At 39.6% G+C, this 16018-nt stretch overlaps 1 protein-coding gene across 1 annotated transcript in view; it reads right to left on the reverse strand.

Moving 5' to 3' along the window:
- LOC108717172 (lysophospholipid acyltransferase 2) overlaps nt 1-16018 on the reverse strand; it is a 122592-nt gene that overhangs the window by 15820 nt on the left and 90754 nt on the right. Inside the window, exons 7-9 of the mRNA XM_018264004.2 lie at nt 7462-7645; nt 2190-2382; nt 617-720 (exon numbers count right to left, since the gene is read on the reverse strand). Of these exons, the coding sequence (XP_018119493.1) occupies nt 617-720; nt 2190-2382; nt 7462-7645 (481 nt within the window). The remainder of the gene's footprint in view (nt 1-616; nt 721-2189; nt 2383-7461; nt 7646-16018) is intronic.

The raw sequence follows: 16018 nt of genomic DNA on the forward strand, positions 1-16018 counted from the left end.
AATCAGTGCTGGTAGAAACTAGAACAGTTTCAGCTTTCCATAAAACGTATCATGGGAAGGTTTCTTGAGCCAATCCTTTATATAGAGAATAATGTATGTCTAATGTAGGTAGCTCTGTACAGTGAGTAAGTGTGAGGAACACAAAGAGTTGTGCCTTGGGTCAAAACATAAACTGTATTGGAGCCTTTTGACTGGGCAGGTGGGACACTGGGAGAAAACTCGGAGGGTCACAACACCCTTGGCCTGTTGCCTGACCTGGATGGGAGGATTGGCAAATTTTCAGAAGGTCGTTGTGAAGAAGGGTGAGGCAGCCAATGGCTGGGGTGATGAGCCCTTCAGGTGGTTACCTCCAGTGGGGCATGGGCTCCCCAGTCTGACACTTTCTGTTTTTGTAAATGAGGCCATGAGTGTGTAAATATACACTTTAAAGTGATACTGACATTTTTCAGGTTTGTTGGACCATTGCTAATAGTATTTAGGATCAAAATTCCATAGATCTTTTGTAGCTGCTTGTCATTGATGGAAAATACCATGGGTAGCGTTAAACTTGGCCTATGACAATATGATTACCTGGTGAGCCATAACCCTAAGGTTCATAAATGCAATGACCACCTACCTCTATTTGCTTAATATTTAAATTCGACACTGAATCCCAGTTTTCTTCTCCATTCTTATCGTAGCCATGGAAACCGAACCCTGCAGCATTATTGATAGCATCAGCTAAAAGGAACAAGATTTGAACCAGTTATTTACACAGCATATTTGAGGGCCAGATGTCATAAAAAGAATTTAAACAGGTGCTTTTTAGATTTTTTAGTTCATGGTCCCTTTTAAGCTCTTACATTATGTCACAGCCAACCTTAAATCGTAACAAAGTTAAATATGAAAAAATTGCTGTATCAGCCATGATTCTGAGTATCTAGGACAGCCAACATGTTCATCTAAAGTCTATGATTAAGAGCCCTATAGGCACGAAACACGTAAGACTGCAGTAATGATGGTATAGATAAAATTTTTTAACTTTTTAGTACTTGATTTTGATGACCTGGCTTATGTGGATCTTCTGTGTGCCTATCCCTTTATGCACTTCTTTGGTTTCATTCACTCCCCTAAGCTGAAGGGCTGGAGCACTTGGACCACATTGTGATGCTGGTGAGTCAAGTAATTATGTATCATATTAATGTCTTCCTTTATGTTTTATTCATCCAAAGTTTAACCAGGACCATCTAAGAGAACAAATTTTGCCCAAATTATATTGAGACTGGGTTCTCTCAGGCACTTCTCCCTGGTTCGCCTACTGAACCAGCTACCCAGTTTGGGGACTGCTGTCTTAAAGGAGAAGGAATGTTAAATCACTGGTGGTGCCAAATGATGATTTGTTGATGAGGACTGGTGTGCCAGAAGCATTAAGTGAACCTCAGTGGAAGGTGGAGAGGAGGGATGCTTTGAACAAGTACCACTAAGAATGAAGGCTAGCTCCTATATGTAAGTCAGTCTAGAAATTAAAGTTACACTTAGGCTATCCAGTAGAGCAGTTACAGGCTTAGTATGATTATTACCCCAGGCATGATGGGCTTAAGTTATAAAGATCAGGTTTTGAATCCCTAGGAGCACCACTGTTTGGGCCCTACAATCCAGGGCTGTATCACTGTGCTCGTAATACCACTTAGTGTAACTATGATCCTGCCTGTCTGTAAAGTACACCTGTGAACTTATTTATCATATAAAGTATTTAAAGTTTAATTTACAGACAGTAAGTGCAAACATTGATGTGTCCCCACAATGCACCATTTGTTTCCAGCAGGGGTGTAACTACAGAGGAAGCAGACCCTGCAGCTGCTGGGGGGCCAAGGAGGTATAGGGGGCCCCACGATTCCCTAATTATTGAGCAATTTCAATATATATACAGTATTGGTAAAACAGGATAACCTCTAGATATGTTGGGGGGCCTAAAATGAATCTGCTGTGGGGCCCAGTAACATTTAGTTACGCCACTGGTTTCCAGAATTTCAGTGTAATAGAAGGAGCCCACACCTTGTTCAGTGTAATTGGAGCCCACAACACCCCTGAAATAAATTTCCCCTCCTGCTTTGTTCACACGTAGAGAAGAAACAAAACATTCCTACGTCCCAAGTTAAGAGGAATGCCACAAGATGGCAGCCTCCGTCTGATTTCACGCAGCATCTTACCAAGTGTCCATGCGAAATAGTACTTTGGTCTTGCAGCCATTAAAGACAAGTAGAGATAAATGATCCTTGTGAGGGCAGATGATGTCTCCTGAAATTGTTCATCGATGTTGTATTCCACTGGCAATATCCGCGTGGCCGTCATGTAAAATGCTAAGGAGACGGCACAGACGACCACTTTTTGAATAACAGCCGCCTGAAAGACAAAGAAGGAAACTGTATGAAAAGAGTGATCATGTTTCTAACTGCCCCCATCATGTCTCGATCTGCCCCCAGCTCTTCTGTATATTCTGCTATCTGCAATAGACATGTAGAATGTCAACCTTCCAAGGATCCCTAGAAAAGCAATAAAGCAAATACTAGCTGATAGTTGATCTTATCAATGGGGCAAATATCTTGACATTCCACTGAAAGTTTTGTCACACGCTGCAGCAAATACATGTGATAATCAGAAGTAGTTCAATAGTATCCCTTTATTTGCTCAATGAAAGGATGCTCCTAGCAAGCTATTCCGTTCAAGCCACCTGACCTAGAAAGCTTGGAAAGACTAACCCAATGGCACCACAGTCTCGACTGGGTATATGTTTATGACAACAGAGTGAAGCATATGCGCCTTCTGATCCACCCACCAGGGACACCACTAGGGTGAAAACAGGAGTTGGCTGGACAGACAGGAGCCCAGTCCTAACTGGGGCCCAGGACTAATACAAAAGGAGTGAGCAGTCATTTGGGTTACTCTAATTCTGTGACCCCCAACTAGTGGCTCATGAACAACATGATGCTCGCCAAACCCTTGGATGTTTTTCTCAGTGGCCTCAAAGTTGGTGATTATTTTTGAATTCCAGGCTTGTGGACAAGTTTTGGTTGTATAAAAACTACACTGAGTCTACTGTAGGCTGCACATAGGTTCTACCAAATGGCCAATCAGAGCCCTTATTTGGCACTCCCAGGGACTTCATACTTGTGTTGCTTCCCAACTCTTTTTACATTTGAATGTGCCTCACAGTTGAGGACCCCTGCTCTATCCAGACAGGCCTAGTGAGCCCCAATGATTCCTGATTCCTCCATGGCACAATAACATGGTCTAAACTACTTTGGAACTAAATAAAGTGATCCAGGGCCTATTGATATGTAAAAATATATTCAGTACTAAGTTATCATTAGCTGTGGCTTTGTTCCCTTTGCATTCAGCGTTCTTCAAAGATATGTGTATATTTTTTATGAGTAGGGTTTTGACTTCATGTATTTTCCCTATAATTATCTTAGAATTTTGCACAGAACATTGCTTCAGCTCATGTGTAAAAACAAAAAATAGCATAAACCATGTTTGATCTAAGGGGGCTCAGTGTACTTTCTGATCGATTTAGCTTTTTAATCAGAGGCTCTCCAGTCTGCAATTTCAGCAGTTGGCTGCTAGGGTCCAAATGACCTGAGCAACCATGCATTGATTGGAATACAAGACTGGATTATGAATATGAGAGGCCTGAATAGAAAGACAAGTAATACAAAGAATACATGTGTAGCCTTACAGAGCATTTGTGTTTTAGATGGGGTCAGTGACCCCCATTTAAAAGCTGCAACGAATCAGAGAAACAATGGAATATAAAAAATAAATAATGAAGACCAATTTAAAAGTTGCGTAGAATTGGCCATTCTATAGCATACTAAATGTTAACTTGAAAATGAACCACCCAATTAAGTGGGTTTATTGCACCAGCCAGGAACTACCTCCAATTTACTACCCCCTCATTTCAAAATTACTTATTTGGAAAAATATAGCACTTTAGTTTTTCATACTAAAAATAACAAAAAACTATGTTTATATTATTAAAACAGTAACAAAGAAGCATGTTAAGGACAAGTCCTGAGCTCACGTTGAACCATTTTATGAAGAAGTCCTGAGCTCACGTTGAACCTTATTATGAGATAAAGAAGCCAATGTGGGTGAGTATTTATTGCTGCCCTGTATACCCCTGGAACTATAACAAGGTGACTGTTACTGATGTCAGAGTATATCCCCAAGACCACTCTGCACTCTTTCTACAGTATGTTTTACACTGAAATTAAACCCTGCATCCAAATTTTATCTGCTGCTTTTTCTCCACCCCATTTGTGTGTAATGGGGCAGACAACTGGTTAGTGATGTTTGTCATGGGAAAGAACTGGGAGTTGACTTTGATAAGAATATGGAAGGCTTGACAACTGCTACTCGAGATTATCACAGGTATGGGATCTGTTATTCAGAATGTTCAGAACCTCGGGGTTTCCGGATAAAAGATCTTTCTGTTATTTATACCTTCCTACCTTAAATCTACTAGAAAATCATATAAACATTAAATAAACCCAATCGGCTAGTTTTGCTTCTAATAAGGATTAAAAGGCCAGTAACGTCAAAAAATGTAATTGTTTTAAAGTAATAAAAATATAATGCAGTGTTGCCCTGCACTAGTAAAACTGATGTGTTTGCTTCAGAAACACTACTATTGTTTATATAAATAAGCTGCTGTGTAGCAATGGGGGCAGCCATTCACAGGAGAAAAGGCTCAAGTTACACAGCAGATAAGCTCTGTAGAACATAATGGTGTTATCTGTTATCCATTAGTTAACCTGTGCCATTTTGCCGTTTTTCAATTTCCACCATTGCTAATCAGCAGCTTGTTTATATGAACTATAGTAGTGTTTCTGAAACAAACACATCAGTTTTACCTGTGCAGGGCAACAGTACATGATATTTTCATTACTTTAAAACACTTTCAGTTTTTGGTGTTACTGTTCCTTTAATTATATCTTAGTTGGGATCAAGTACAAGGCACTATTTTATTACTACAGAGAAAAAGGAAGATTCGTTTTAAAAATTTGGATTATCTGATTATAATGGATTCTATGGGAGATTGCCTTTCCGTAATTCAGAGCTTTCTGGATATTGGGTTTCCGGGTAACAGATATGCGACAAAATGAGCAGGGCTGTCCGGCACTCAAAGGGTTCCACAGGACCAAAATATTTTAGTTAAAAAATATCTTTATTAGTCAAAGTTAAAAAAGTATACCTGCATCTCCACCTGCCCTACGCGTTTCATACCCACAAAGGCACTTAATCGTGGGCTATCTGCATAACAGATACCATACCTGTACCAGCATGAAACCCAATACAAATACCCAGACACAGAAGATAAGAATGGGCTGAGTTACAATGTCCCAGGGTGTGTTCTGTGGAAGAAGTGAAAATATGTCTGGATTCTCATAATCATAACAAGCTTGTGCCGGCACGTCTGCTGCAGCAAACAGCCAAATGTCATGGAGAATTACAGCCACTCCTCTAGCATTGGGACATGTGCGGAATTATGCTTTGGCAGAAAAACAACCAGGCACATAAATAACAATGAACCCTTATCCACTAAACAAAATTCTGATACAAATAACCATGTTTTTTATCCACAATGCAACTTTTCCCCATGGAATTCTAGAGTAATAGCCATTGCTTTATAAAGGAATTCATAGGCCAATGTTTAGGGCAGAATCTATAGAGGGGGTGCTTATATAGGAAAAAAAAAAGAATCATTGCAGGTAAATCTGAAGGCATTTTTAGTAGTTTAAGGTACAAAATGTTTCAATGTCTTTAATATATTGATGATAGGTTTAGTGCAGAGGGCCTCTTGCATACCTCCCAACATTCTGGAAATGGAAAGAGGGACAGAAAAATTTGCTGCGTGGAGCGTGGTGAAAGTGTTGGCCACGCCCCTTTTTGCAGCCACACCCCCTAATTACCATGCCCATTTTACAAAATGTTCCAGGTTATGAAAGTTTGAACACATTTCTGTAGTTTATATGTTGTATTACAGTTTTACTTATGAAGGTGAATTAGTGCTGCTCCAGCAGAAGTCTGCACTGAAATCCATTTTCAACTGATTTTTTTATATTCAATTTTGAAATCTGACATGGGGCTAGACATATTGTCAGTTTCCCAGCTGGCCCAAGTCATGTAACTTGTGCTCTGCACTTTAGGATGGAACTATTTTCTGGCAGGCTGTTATTTCTCCTACTTAATGTAACTAAATCAGTCTCAGTGGGACTTGGCTTTTACTATTGAGTGCTGTTCTTAGGTCTTCCAGGGAGCTTTTATCTTGTGTTAGGGAGCTGCTATCTCGTTACCTTCCCATTGTTCTGTTGTTAGGCTGCTGGGGGGGGGGGGGGGAGGGAGGGGGCTGATATCACTCCAACTTGCAGTACAGCAGTAAAGAGTGACTGGATTTTATCAGAGCACAAGTCACATGACTGGGGGCAGCTGCGAAACTGACAATATGTCTAGCCCCATGTCAGATTTCAAAACTGAATATAACAAAATCTGTTTGCTCTATTGAAAAATGGATTTCAGTGCAGAATTCTGCTGGAGCAGCACTATTAACTTATTTTGAAATAAACATGTTTTCCCATGACAGTATCCCTTTAGGCTCTAACTTCTCCCAAGGGACAAAACTGTTACAAATGTATCTTTTGTTTCTAATTAAGTTAGAAACATTGTCTCTTTTCTGGCTCTTCAGTGCAGAGAAATCGTGACTTTCCAGTTCAAACACAGGACTGTGGGTTGAGCTGTCAAAAGAGGGACTGTCCCGCTCAAAACGGGACAGTTGGGAGGTATGTTCTTGTATTTGTCTATGTGAAATCTTATGGCAGAACTGTGGGTAGGGTTGACACCTTCTGGCCCCTTTGATATGGGCTGGTGGCAATTGGGATGACCCCTAAACTTAGATTTTCAACAGCAGCTCAGAGCATACTGAGCATGTGCAGTGTCACTGACACTCCTAACAAAATCCAAGATGGGGAGCTCCTGTGACACCTTAAAAAGGCCTGTATCATTACTACTATTGACAGACTGAACCTCAAGACTGGTGCAGTAACTTCGTAATATAAATGAAGGCATTTCTAGCCATATTCATTCTTAGGGTTTAGTTATTTAAATATCACAGGATACACCCATTAACTAATGGCTGTATCAGAATGTTACCCATGAACTGAATTAGCATAATGAAATTATCTCCATTTCTCCATTATGCATTTAGACAAATTAATTACTAATACAACATTTGAACTTTCACTGCTGAAATGAACTCATTAGTGAATACTAACCACACAAACATGATATAATTAAACATTTATATCTAACACGGCTTATTCTGTTAGGATTAAGCATCAGTCAGCATTTGAGCCGTCGTGCCGGAATTGCATGGATGGCTGCAGGAAACGGGGTTGAAGGAAATGGAAAGAAAAACATCCTTACATTTGGACAAGGTTCTTTTTGTTCGTGCTTTGGGTCTTCTTTCCCGTTGGCTTCGAACTGTTTCAGATGATATGATCTGCCTTCAATGAAAGCAATATAGTCTTTATATGAGCATAGTGGGCCTGCCAGGATACCCATGAAATTACAGTTGTAACTTAAATACTCCAGTAGACTTGGCATGCGTCTGTAATTCAAAGATAAGCAGCTGGTGAGATACAGTAAAATGGAACAGGAAATAAACCTCCATCCTATTAACGTACATATTTTGTTCTGTAAATGAGCATAGAACAACACTCGCTGATTTATTACTTTATTCGCTTTTGGGCTACAGTGCATGTAGAGTTTTTATCACTGGCAGCAAACAAAACAATGCTACCAGGCGAGTACTGTGTCCTATTCACTTGGGCACTGAGCACACCCACTGGAAGTCCCATTCAAGTTAAAGGTATAAAATAACTCATTGATAGAAGTGTAGCGATTGCAGCCATAATTAGATATGTGTGCTAAAAAAATGTATTTTTTTTTATCATAAAACAGCTGTTTTTCCGTGGGGGAGGGGGTTCATTCCGATGTTATTGGAGGAGAAAGTAGGAAAATAGATATATTGATGATTAGCTGCAACAACACTGTCTTTCCACTTCTGGCTTTCTCTAGGGTGGCAATTTAACATCTGGCACTCGCAGAAACCCCCCACAACCAGGCGTTGTAAAAGACTTTATTAGTCATGAGTCTATGAATAAGTGCTTTGAAGCATGAAACGCGTAAGGTTGTCTGTTCTTTATATGTTCCTGTAGTAAAGTCTGCTATTCTTTTACAATGCCTGGTCGTGGGTTTTTTGTGAGCAGCAGCCCATTCTCCTGGAGATCAGTTATCTCCTCAAGCTAAAGGTCTGGGCATGTGCTCCCAGGCCCCATTGAGCTTCTACTTTTTGTGACTGTTTTATGACCTGCTATGCTGCAAATAAGACATGGATGTTAGATGGTGAGGAAATACACCCCCCGTGAATAATATAAAAAGTAGGGATACACCAAATCCAGGACCCAGTTTGAGATTTGGCTTTTTTCAGAAGGATTCAACCAAATCCAATTGCCTGGCCAAACCGAATCTGAATCTTTAAAATCACATGACTTTTTGTCACGAAGGTTCTCTTTGAACCTTCCTGTCTCTGATTTGCATATGCAAATTCAGATTCGGTTTGGGATTCAGCCCATTCTTACGAATGCTGTATTTCAGAAAACAAAATGGAATAGGCCACACTAACATGATAAGTATCCTTCTTGCCAGTACATTGCTGCCATTTGAATTATACTTGTGCTAAGTGCACTGCTGCGGTCTGGTAGATCCGATACATATCAACATTACGGGAGCCAAGTGTATATGCTTCATGGAGGAGGCAGCTTTTCAGATTGATTAGTGTTTGTAATCTATGATTGTTTTACCATAAAAGCTCTTCCTGCAAACAAATTACCAGACATCACATACGGTGGAGCTTTTTATACAACTTTATCTTGTTGTATTAGAGTAGATGATGGCTATGAATGTTGGGATGGGATCAATAGAATCCAAAGCACCATAATGATTTATTTGTGTTATTGCATACACGCCATTTCCCTTTCCTTTATGTTATATGGATATAATGCATGTGACACTTAGCTATAAGCTCTTTGTAAGAGGTTTATGTCCTATATTTTTATATATTTTTTTTGGTTTGTTGGGTTTGGTGTAGGTAAAACAAATAAACATAGGAGCGGTGTGTCTCTAGGAATTTGTGTTCTTGCAAAAATATCGACGTTGTGTATGTGCTATGAAGGATTTCCAATGTACTGTTTTGTACTTTTGCACCTCCCTTTACTGTGCAACACAAATGCAATAGCCATGCATGTAGCAATACATTCACATATTTCATTTCAGTTTACAAGGTGTTGGAGATTTTAGGACAGTCCAAGGGCTTGCCCTGCTACTACAATTCCTGTGTGCCGGTGAAATTCTTCTTACCTTAGATTTTAGGACAGCACAACAACTATTTCATGTTTAATTTGGCTAGCTGTGCCCTAGGGTTTGGATGTTTTGTAATTCACACCTGGTATAAACCATGAGCCCTCATTCCTAAGAATGATATTACGGGATTATTGGTGGCAGAAAGTTAGATTCTCATAATGATTTGGCTCAAACATTGACAGTTGAAGAAGTCTGAGAGAATGTAGTGGGAATTCAAAATACAGAGCAACCAAAAGGAACATCTTGAACTTTGCAAATTACCATGCCAGTCTATGGTGAATGCCACACAAGCCTACGTGTGCATGGGAAAAGTATACCCTATTTATGCAAAAGGGACCCTATTTATATAGCCTGCCAGTTATCCCACGTGACCATAAACTGACAATCCAGACACATCTTCCATATTCAATGGGTATCCAAAGGCAGGAAGACGGAGCCACTTAACCCTAGGTATGTCAGTAACCTTCCTATGTCTTATTTAAGACTAGGTGTCTTTGCTAGTATCATTAGACATGCTTTACGTTAGAGTTGGACCCTCTTTAGTAAAAGATACACTTGATTTAAGTTTTCCCCTCTGACCAGACTCAGAATTCTTCAACTTGTATATTGAGAATTACCATGTCATAGAACAGAGGTTCCAAAAATCTAGGGTTTCTCCACTAGATGTCTCAAAGCAATGCCTGCACGGATGGGACCTTGACAACACCTAGATCCCACCACATTACCCCCTCATCTGCACCTCCATCATGCCCTCATCTCTGGAACCCTGTCCAACAAGTAAATGTCAGCATCGCTGATTTCAGCACGTCGCGTTTTTGCACAAAAATTTGAAAAAAAGAGACACCAGAGACCCGGGTTCAATGCTCGAATATAAGTTCTACTTCTGAGTGTTCATGGGTGTGCTTTAATTCTTTATTGTTTCCTGGTTCGTGACCTTCTTGCTTTGACTCCTGACTTTGCTATTCACTGCCTGCCCTGATCTTTTGCCTGGATATGACTACAAACTTTCTTAACCCTTCGGATACAGCCCTTTGAATACATTTCTGTATACAGCTTCCTCCTTGGTCCATACTCCAACCTTTCAAAATCCACTAGGCCCTGACAGTAAATTTGCAAAATACATAAGGGTTTTTTAACATTGTCAAGATAAGGTTTACATTTTCTTTTGGGGGTAAAGAAAGAAAAGCCAAATGATGAACCCCGAAAGGGGTCTCAATCACAAAAAAACCTAAAACCGCCAGAAAGCGTAGTGTGGATGGAGTTACTGTCAGATATTGTTCACCGTTCTCGGACAACTTCCACCACTGTTTACAATGAATAATAAATCACCCGTGTATTTATATCGTTTTGAAATATGTTTTGTTTATGATTATTATTATTATTTACATTGTGTCAACATATTCTACATCAGTTTTATAAAGATGATGCATTATTCACATTGGCCCCTGAAAAAGCAGAGCAAGCATATCTGAACTCCGACAGGAGATGGAAAAGAATCTCATAATAACTTCTAGCTTAAAGATCAACTGCGTCCAAAGATCAATGTCCAATTACTGTGTGTTTGACCCAATGCTGAACTCATTTTGTGCTGAGCCTTCAATAATAGCCTAAATGATATGATTTTCAAAACAAACACGTCCAGGATATTTAGGCTATTATTAAGTGATGATATTGTTATTATAAATGGCTGCAACTTGAGCTTTTTAAAATATACCATGTACAGTAATATGGAAGTATTTGTACTGCAGTTTATATTTTCATCTCCTTTTCCTTTGGACTCTAAAGCTGACATACATACACCGATAAAATTGTATGAATCCTGACCAATTTCTATGGACCATGGATAATAGTCAGCTCATCGACCGAGCAGGTCGGCCATTGGCAGATAAGGAAGTAATTGGAACTGCTGCTCCTGTCCCTTTCCTGCTGTTATTGCAGTTGAAGTTGTTGTACCGTGTTAGCCAGTGCTGTTCCGATGGTTCGGGGGCCTAAATAAATGGAACAATAAAAAGGTGGCCATACTGTGCTATGTATGGTCCCTATTATGGTCTCCATCTATTGGGGCGACACAGGCTGAATGCAATACAGGATAGGCCTGTGTTTAAGGGCCAGTTTAAAGGGCGCATTCCTTAGATAATTAAATTTGGGATTGCAAGTACATCAGAGAGATCTTTACCATCGCATGACAATTTCATAATGAGATACTTCAAGATGTACACAGAACACATGGGAACGCATGTGCATAATGATCGAGTCTCACATACAAGCATCATGTGCATAATGAGCGAGACGCAGCACTCATGCATGTGCCCCAACATGGCCGCCTGTACCTGGAGCTGGTGAGGAGTTTTTTTAAAAAGAAAAAAAGACTATTGTACCACCAGGCAGACTGTATATATTAGGCAGGGTGACCGGTGCCCTTTAAGAGCATTTGCTGATACGTGGGCATTGGCAAAACCTGTGATCTCTGCACAGAAATCAGTTGAGTATTATTTCTGTCATGAAAAATAAGACTAAATCATTTGAGCATTTATGTGTATCTACTCGCGATCTTGCTGATGCACTTAAAATCACAAATGTACTTATCTATATCCTACTGGATATCAAACTATCTCTCTAGTTACATCAAATGCAGCCTACCCTAGGATATAACACTTCACTGTGCTATTTAAGTTCTCCATATAAGGATCAGCATTCATCCCAGGTGCCATTATATGGGAACGATGTTAAACATGGCATATTCAAAAAGGTCTGCATAAGGAAATATAACTTTGCTGCCTTGGGATCACATTGTATGCCGTATACAGCAAGTTAAAGGTGAACTAAACCCTAAAGATGAATATGACTAAAAATGTCATATTTTATATTCCGAACTTATGGCACCAGCCCAAAGTTTCATTTTGTCAATAGCAGCAATGATCCAGGACTTCAAACTTGTCACAGGGGGTCACCATCTTGGAAAGTGTCTGTGACACTCACATGCTCAGTGGGCTCTGAGCAGCTGTTGAGAAGCTAAGCTTAGGGCTCGTCACTAATTATCAAGCAGAAAATGAGGTTGGTCTGTACTATAGAGCTGATGCTACAGGGCTGATTATTAAATTCTGATGCTAATTGCACTGGTTTCTGTGCTGCCATGTAATAATTACCTGTATTAATTACTAATCAGCCTTATATTTTGACATTTCTATTCTGTATTGTATATTGTGAGTGGGTCCCTAAGCTCAGTAAGTGACAGCAGCACAGAGCATTTGCAGTGAATCAGCAGAAAAGAAGATGGGGAGCTACTGGGGCATCTTTGGAGACACAGATCTTTACTGCTAAAGGGCTGTGGGTGCCTTTGGCTGGTACAGAAGCACAACACATAGAGGCACATTTTTTAAAGGATGAATTTTAAATTCATGTGAGTTTTTTTAAACTCTATTATATTCGAATATACTAGAAATTCTATTGGGGGGTTATTCAATAGAAAAATTGAACATCTAAAACTCGGATGATTTTTCCGAACTCGAAAACTCGAATCGCATTTGACTAAACTCGTTTAGAGTTTTTTCTCGGAAAAAAACTTGAATGTCAGGAAGGCTAATAAAATGTCGAAATCGATGCCTGGACCTCTCCCATTGACTTATACATGAACACGTCAGGTTTGAGGTGGCGAATAGTCGAATTTGAGTTCTTACAGTATGATAAATCTCAAAATTCGAATTAAAACTCGAATTGAGTTTGGATAATTAACAATTCCAATTGAGAGTTTTGACCATTAAAAAAATGGAATATTTGAATTTTCAATTCGACCCTAAATAAATCTGCCCCATAAAATACAACATTTTTAGCCTACTTCTTTAGTCAAGCTTTAGTTCTCCTTTAAGCAAACCAAGCAGGATCGTCTATAAAAGCTTTCAAGCTCAAATGGAAATAGTATCAATGTGTTTTGAGCAGAGTCCTTGGAAAAGAAATGATATCGAGAAAAATCAAGGGCAAAGGAGGACAAAGGATCAGCTGACTTGGTACCATTGTGAAAAGACATGATGAAGCAATGGTGAGAACTCAAAGACATGGTTACTGGAAGAATATCCTGGTGCGGCATTGTTCATAGGGTCGCTCTATTTCAGCTAGAACAAATCACACACACATGAATGAGAACATCCTGAAAAAGCAAGTGCACAGTATAACAGCTTTTATCTATGAACATGCAAACCCTTCAGAGATAATGCTCATAAAAGCCTATAAACAATACAAGCAGTATCCAAAGCACCAGTTCCATGGGCAGCACCCCAGGGTTAGCAGGTGTTTATTTTTGAATTTATGATTTGGAGGCAAGTTTTGGTTGTATAAAAACCAGACGTACTGCCTAAAAGACCTTCCTGTAGGCTGCCAGTCCACATTGGACCTACCAAATAGCCAATCACATCCCTTATTTGGCACCGCCCATAATATTTGTTGCTCCCCAAATCTTTTATTATTTGAATGTGGCTCATGGGTGAAAAAGGTTGGGGACGTTTGCTCTAACAAATATAAGATAGTATTGTAAGACCATAGAACACCAGCTGTACTAATTCTTAGTTCCACCCACTCATGGAAACTTGACAACATGCATTTGACATCATTTCTAGAACCTTCACAAAAGTTTAAGGAAAATTCACAAAAATGACAGACCTTGCTGTACAGACATTGGACCAGTGCTCTGCCATATGTGAAATAAAGGCGATTTTAATATCATCAATTGGAAGTACTGCAATGTTTATGGATTCAGGATTGGACTAGTGCTTTCACACTTGTGTTGTTGGTTTTAAAAAGCTCCAATACCACTAAAATTCAACCTTCAATAAATGGGCCCTCCCGTGTCATCCACTAAGAAAAATATTCCATCCCATTTGAGCCACTGTTAGACTCGGCTGGGGGGTATTAAAATCTCTTTACTTTCCCCTTCAGAGCATACACATCTTTATCCTTTTTTAGTCCATTCTAATATCCCTACGTGTGCATCCAGATCAGACCCGGCTACACGTAGCTTCCCCTCAAGCTATCATGTTACAAGAACACATGACTTTCTCGTTGTTGGCTGGGTTCGAGGCAGATGTAGATCTTTGAAATAATGCCCAGTATTGTCTCTTTTGAATTTTACATGAGAATGCTTCTGGCAACATCCAACTATTTTGGTTGGATTATAAATGCAGTGTTATTTGAGACAACTTGGCTGAAAAAAGCACTCACAAAGCCAAAAAAACAACATTATTAAAAATGATGACCTTAGCATGTACCAGAAAGAAGAAACAGCATCAAACAGTTATAAGTTATTATTATTATAGCTCATCCTACAGTAACGTTCTCATTAATGTGCAACTAAAATCCATATCAATGACAAATATACCTTTTCTATATTAGATGCAATTATTTTAACCCAGAAAATACATAAAACATTGGTATACCGGTCACACCTTTATGACGTCCCAAGAGCATAGATCTTATGCTGATTACAATTAAAGCTGCTCCCATCTGAGAACCTTTGTCCTAATCAGTCATCGGATTCTAATGACTGTAACTGATCACAGCGACGATGAACTCACTTACTGCCCACATCTAAGATTGCGAAGCTTAATGAGGCTGAACCATAATCACGCCTGTAGGAATGAGCAGGTCACAGTATCAGGGGCAGATAGAGATGCCAAGGGTGAGCAGTTCCCAGCTGCTTTGAGAAGTATTGGACATCTTTTGCAGCATTGGAGGAACCTGGCAGTTGTTATGATCATGGGCCATGGGTATGGGTGGAAAATTGTAAACAAAACCCACAGGTTTAGCAAATTCATGCACTTGTAGAGAATATAATTATTGGAAAACACCAGAGTCAAACTTCTTATTTGTGTGCTGGCTTGCAGCAATTTGTGGTCAGATCAGGAGAACTTCTATAATAAATGAATTAGCCAGGTGTTCTACCAGTCTGGTGCCAAAAGCAAGTCTGGTGCCAAAAGCAAGTCTGGTGCCAAAGCTACCAGGAATATAATCCATAGTAGCAAAATAGCAGAAGAACAGAATCTTTACAATCGGAATGATTAGAGTGGACATGACTGGTGGTGAAGTCCAGAAACATAGTGGAAGTGATACCAACTGTAAAGTCCTTTCAGCTATGAACCTGTACCATCAACAGCAGGCTTAGAACAACAGATGGCAAACAACGGGCAACATAAAAATGTAAATGTTATGAGTCCTTCTCTTGATACATTGAGGATTCTACAGAAGTGAGGTCCACCCCGACCAAGAAATAAATTATCCATTTGTATGACCTTTCTGTCACTTCGATGTATGACAAGAGGGGGAATCCACATCTAAAGTTCCGGCAAATCTCATTTATTTCAAGTAGGGGGGGTTGTAGAGTGCAGGTTTGCTAGAGTACAGTAGATATCCAGGAAGTAGGCGAAATTTAAACTCATTATAAAGAAGTCATCACTATTTATTTGCCCACACCATGAAGCCATGAAGATTTTCTGTAATAACCAATGGTCTGTCCATTCAAGGAACTTTAAACTACGAGACATTAACAGATCAGTAAACTACAGTATATCTG

The sequence above is a fragment of the Xenopus laevis genome, chromosome 5L (genome assembly GCF_017654675.1).
Source record: "Xenopus laevis strain J_2021 chromosome 5L, Xenopus_laevis_v10.1, whole genome shotgun sequence".
In the NCBI taxonomy this organism is placed as follows: Eukaryota; Metazoa; Chordata; class Amphibia; order Anura; family Pipidae; genus Xenopus; species Xenopus laevis.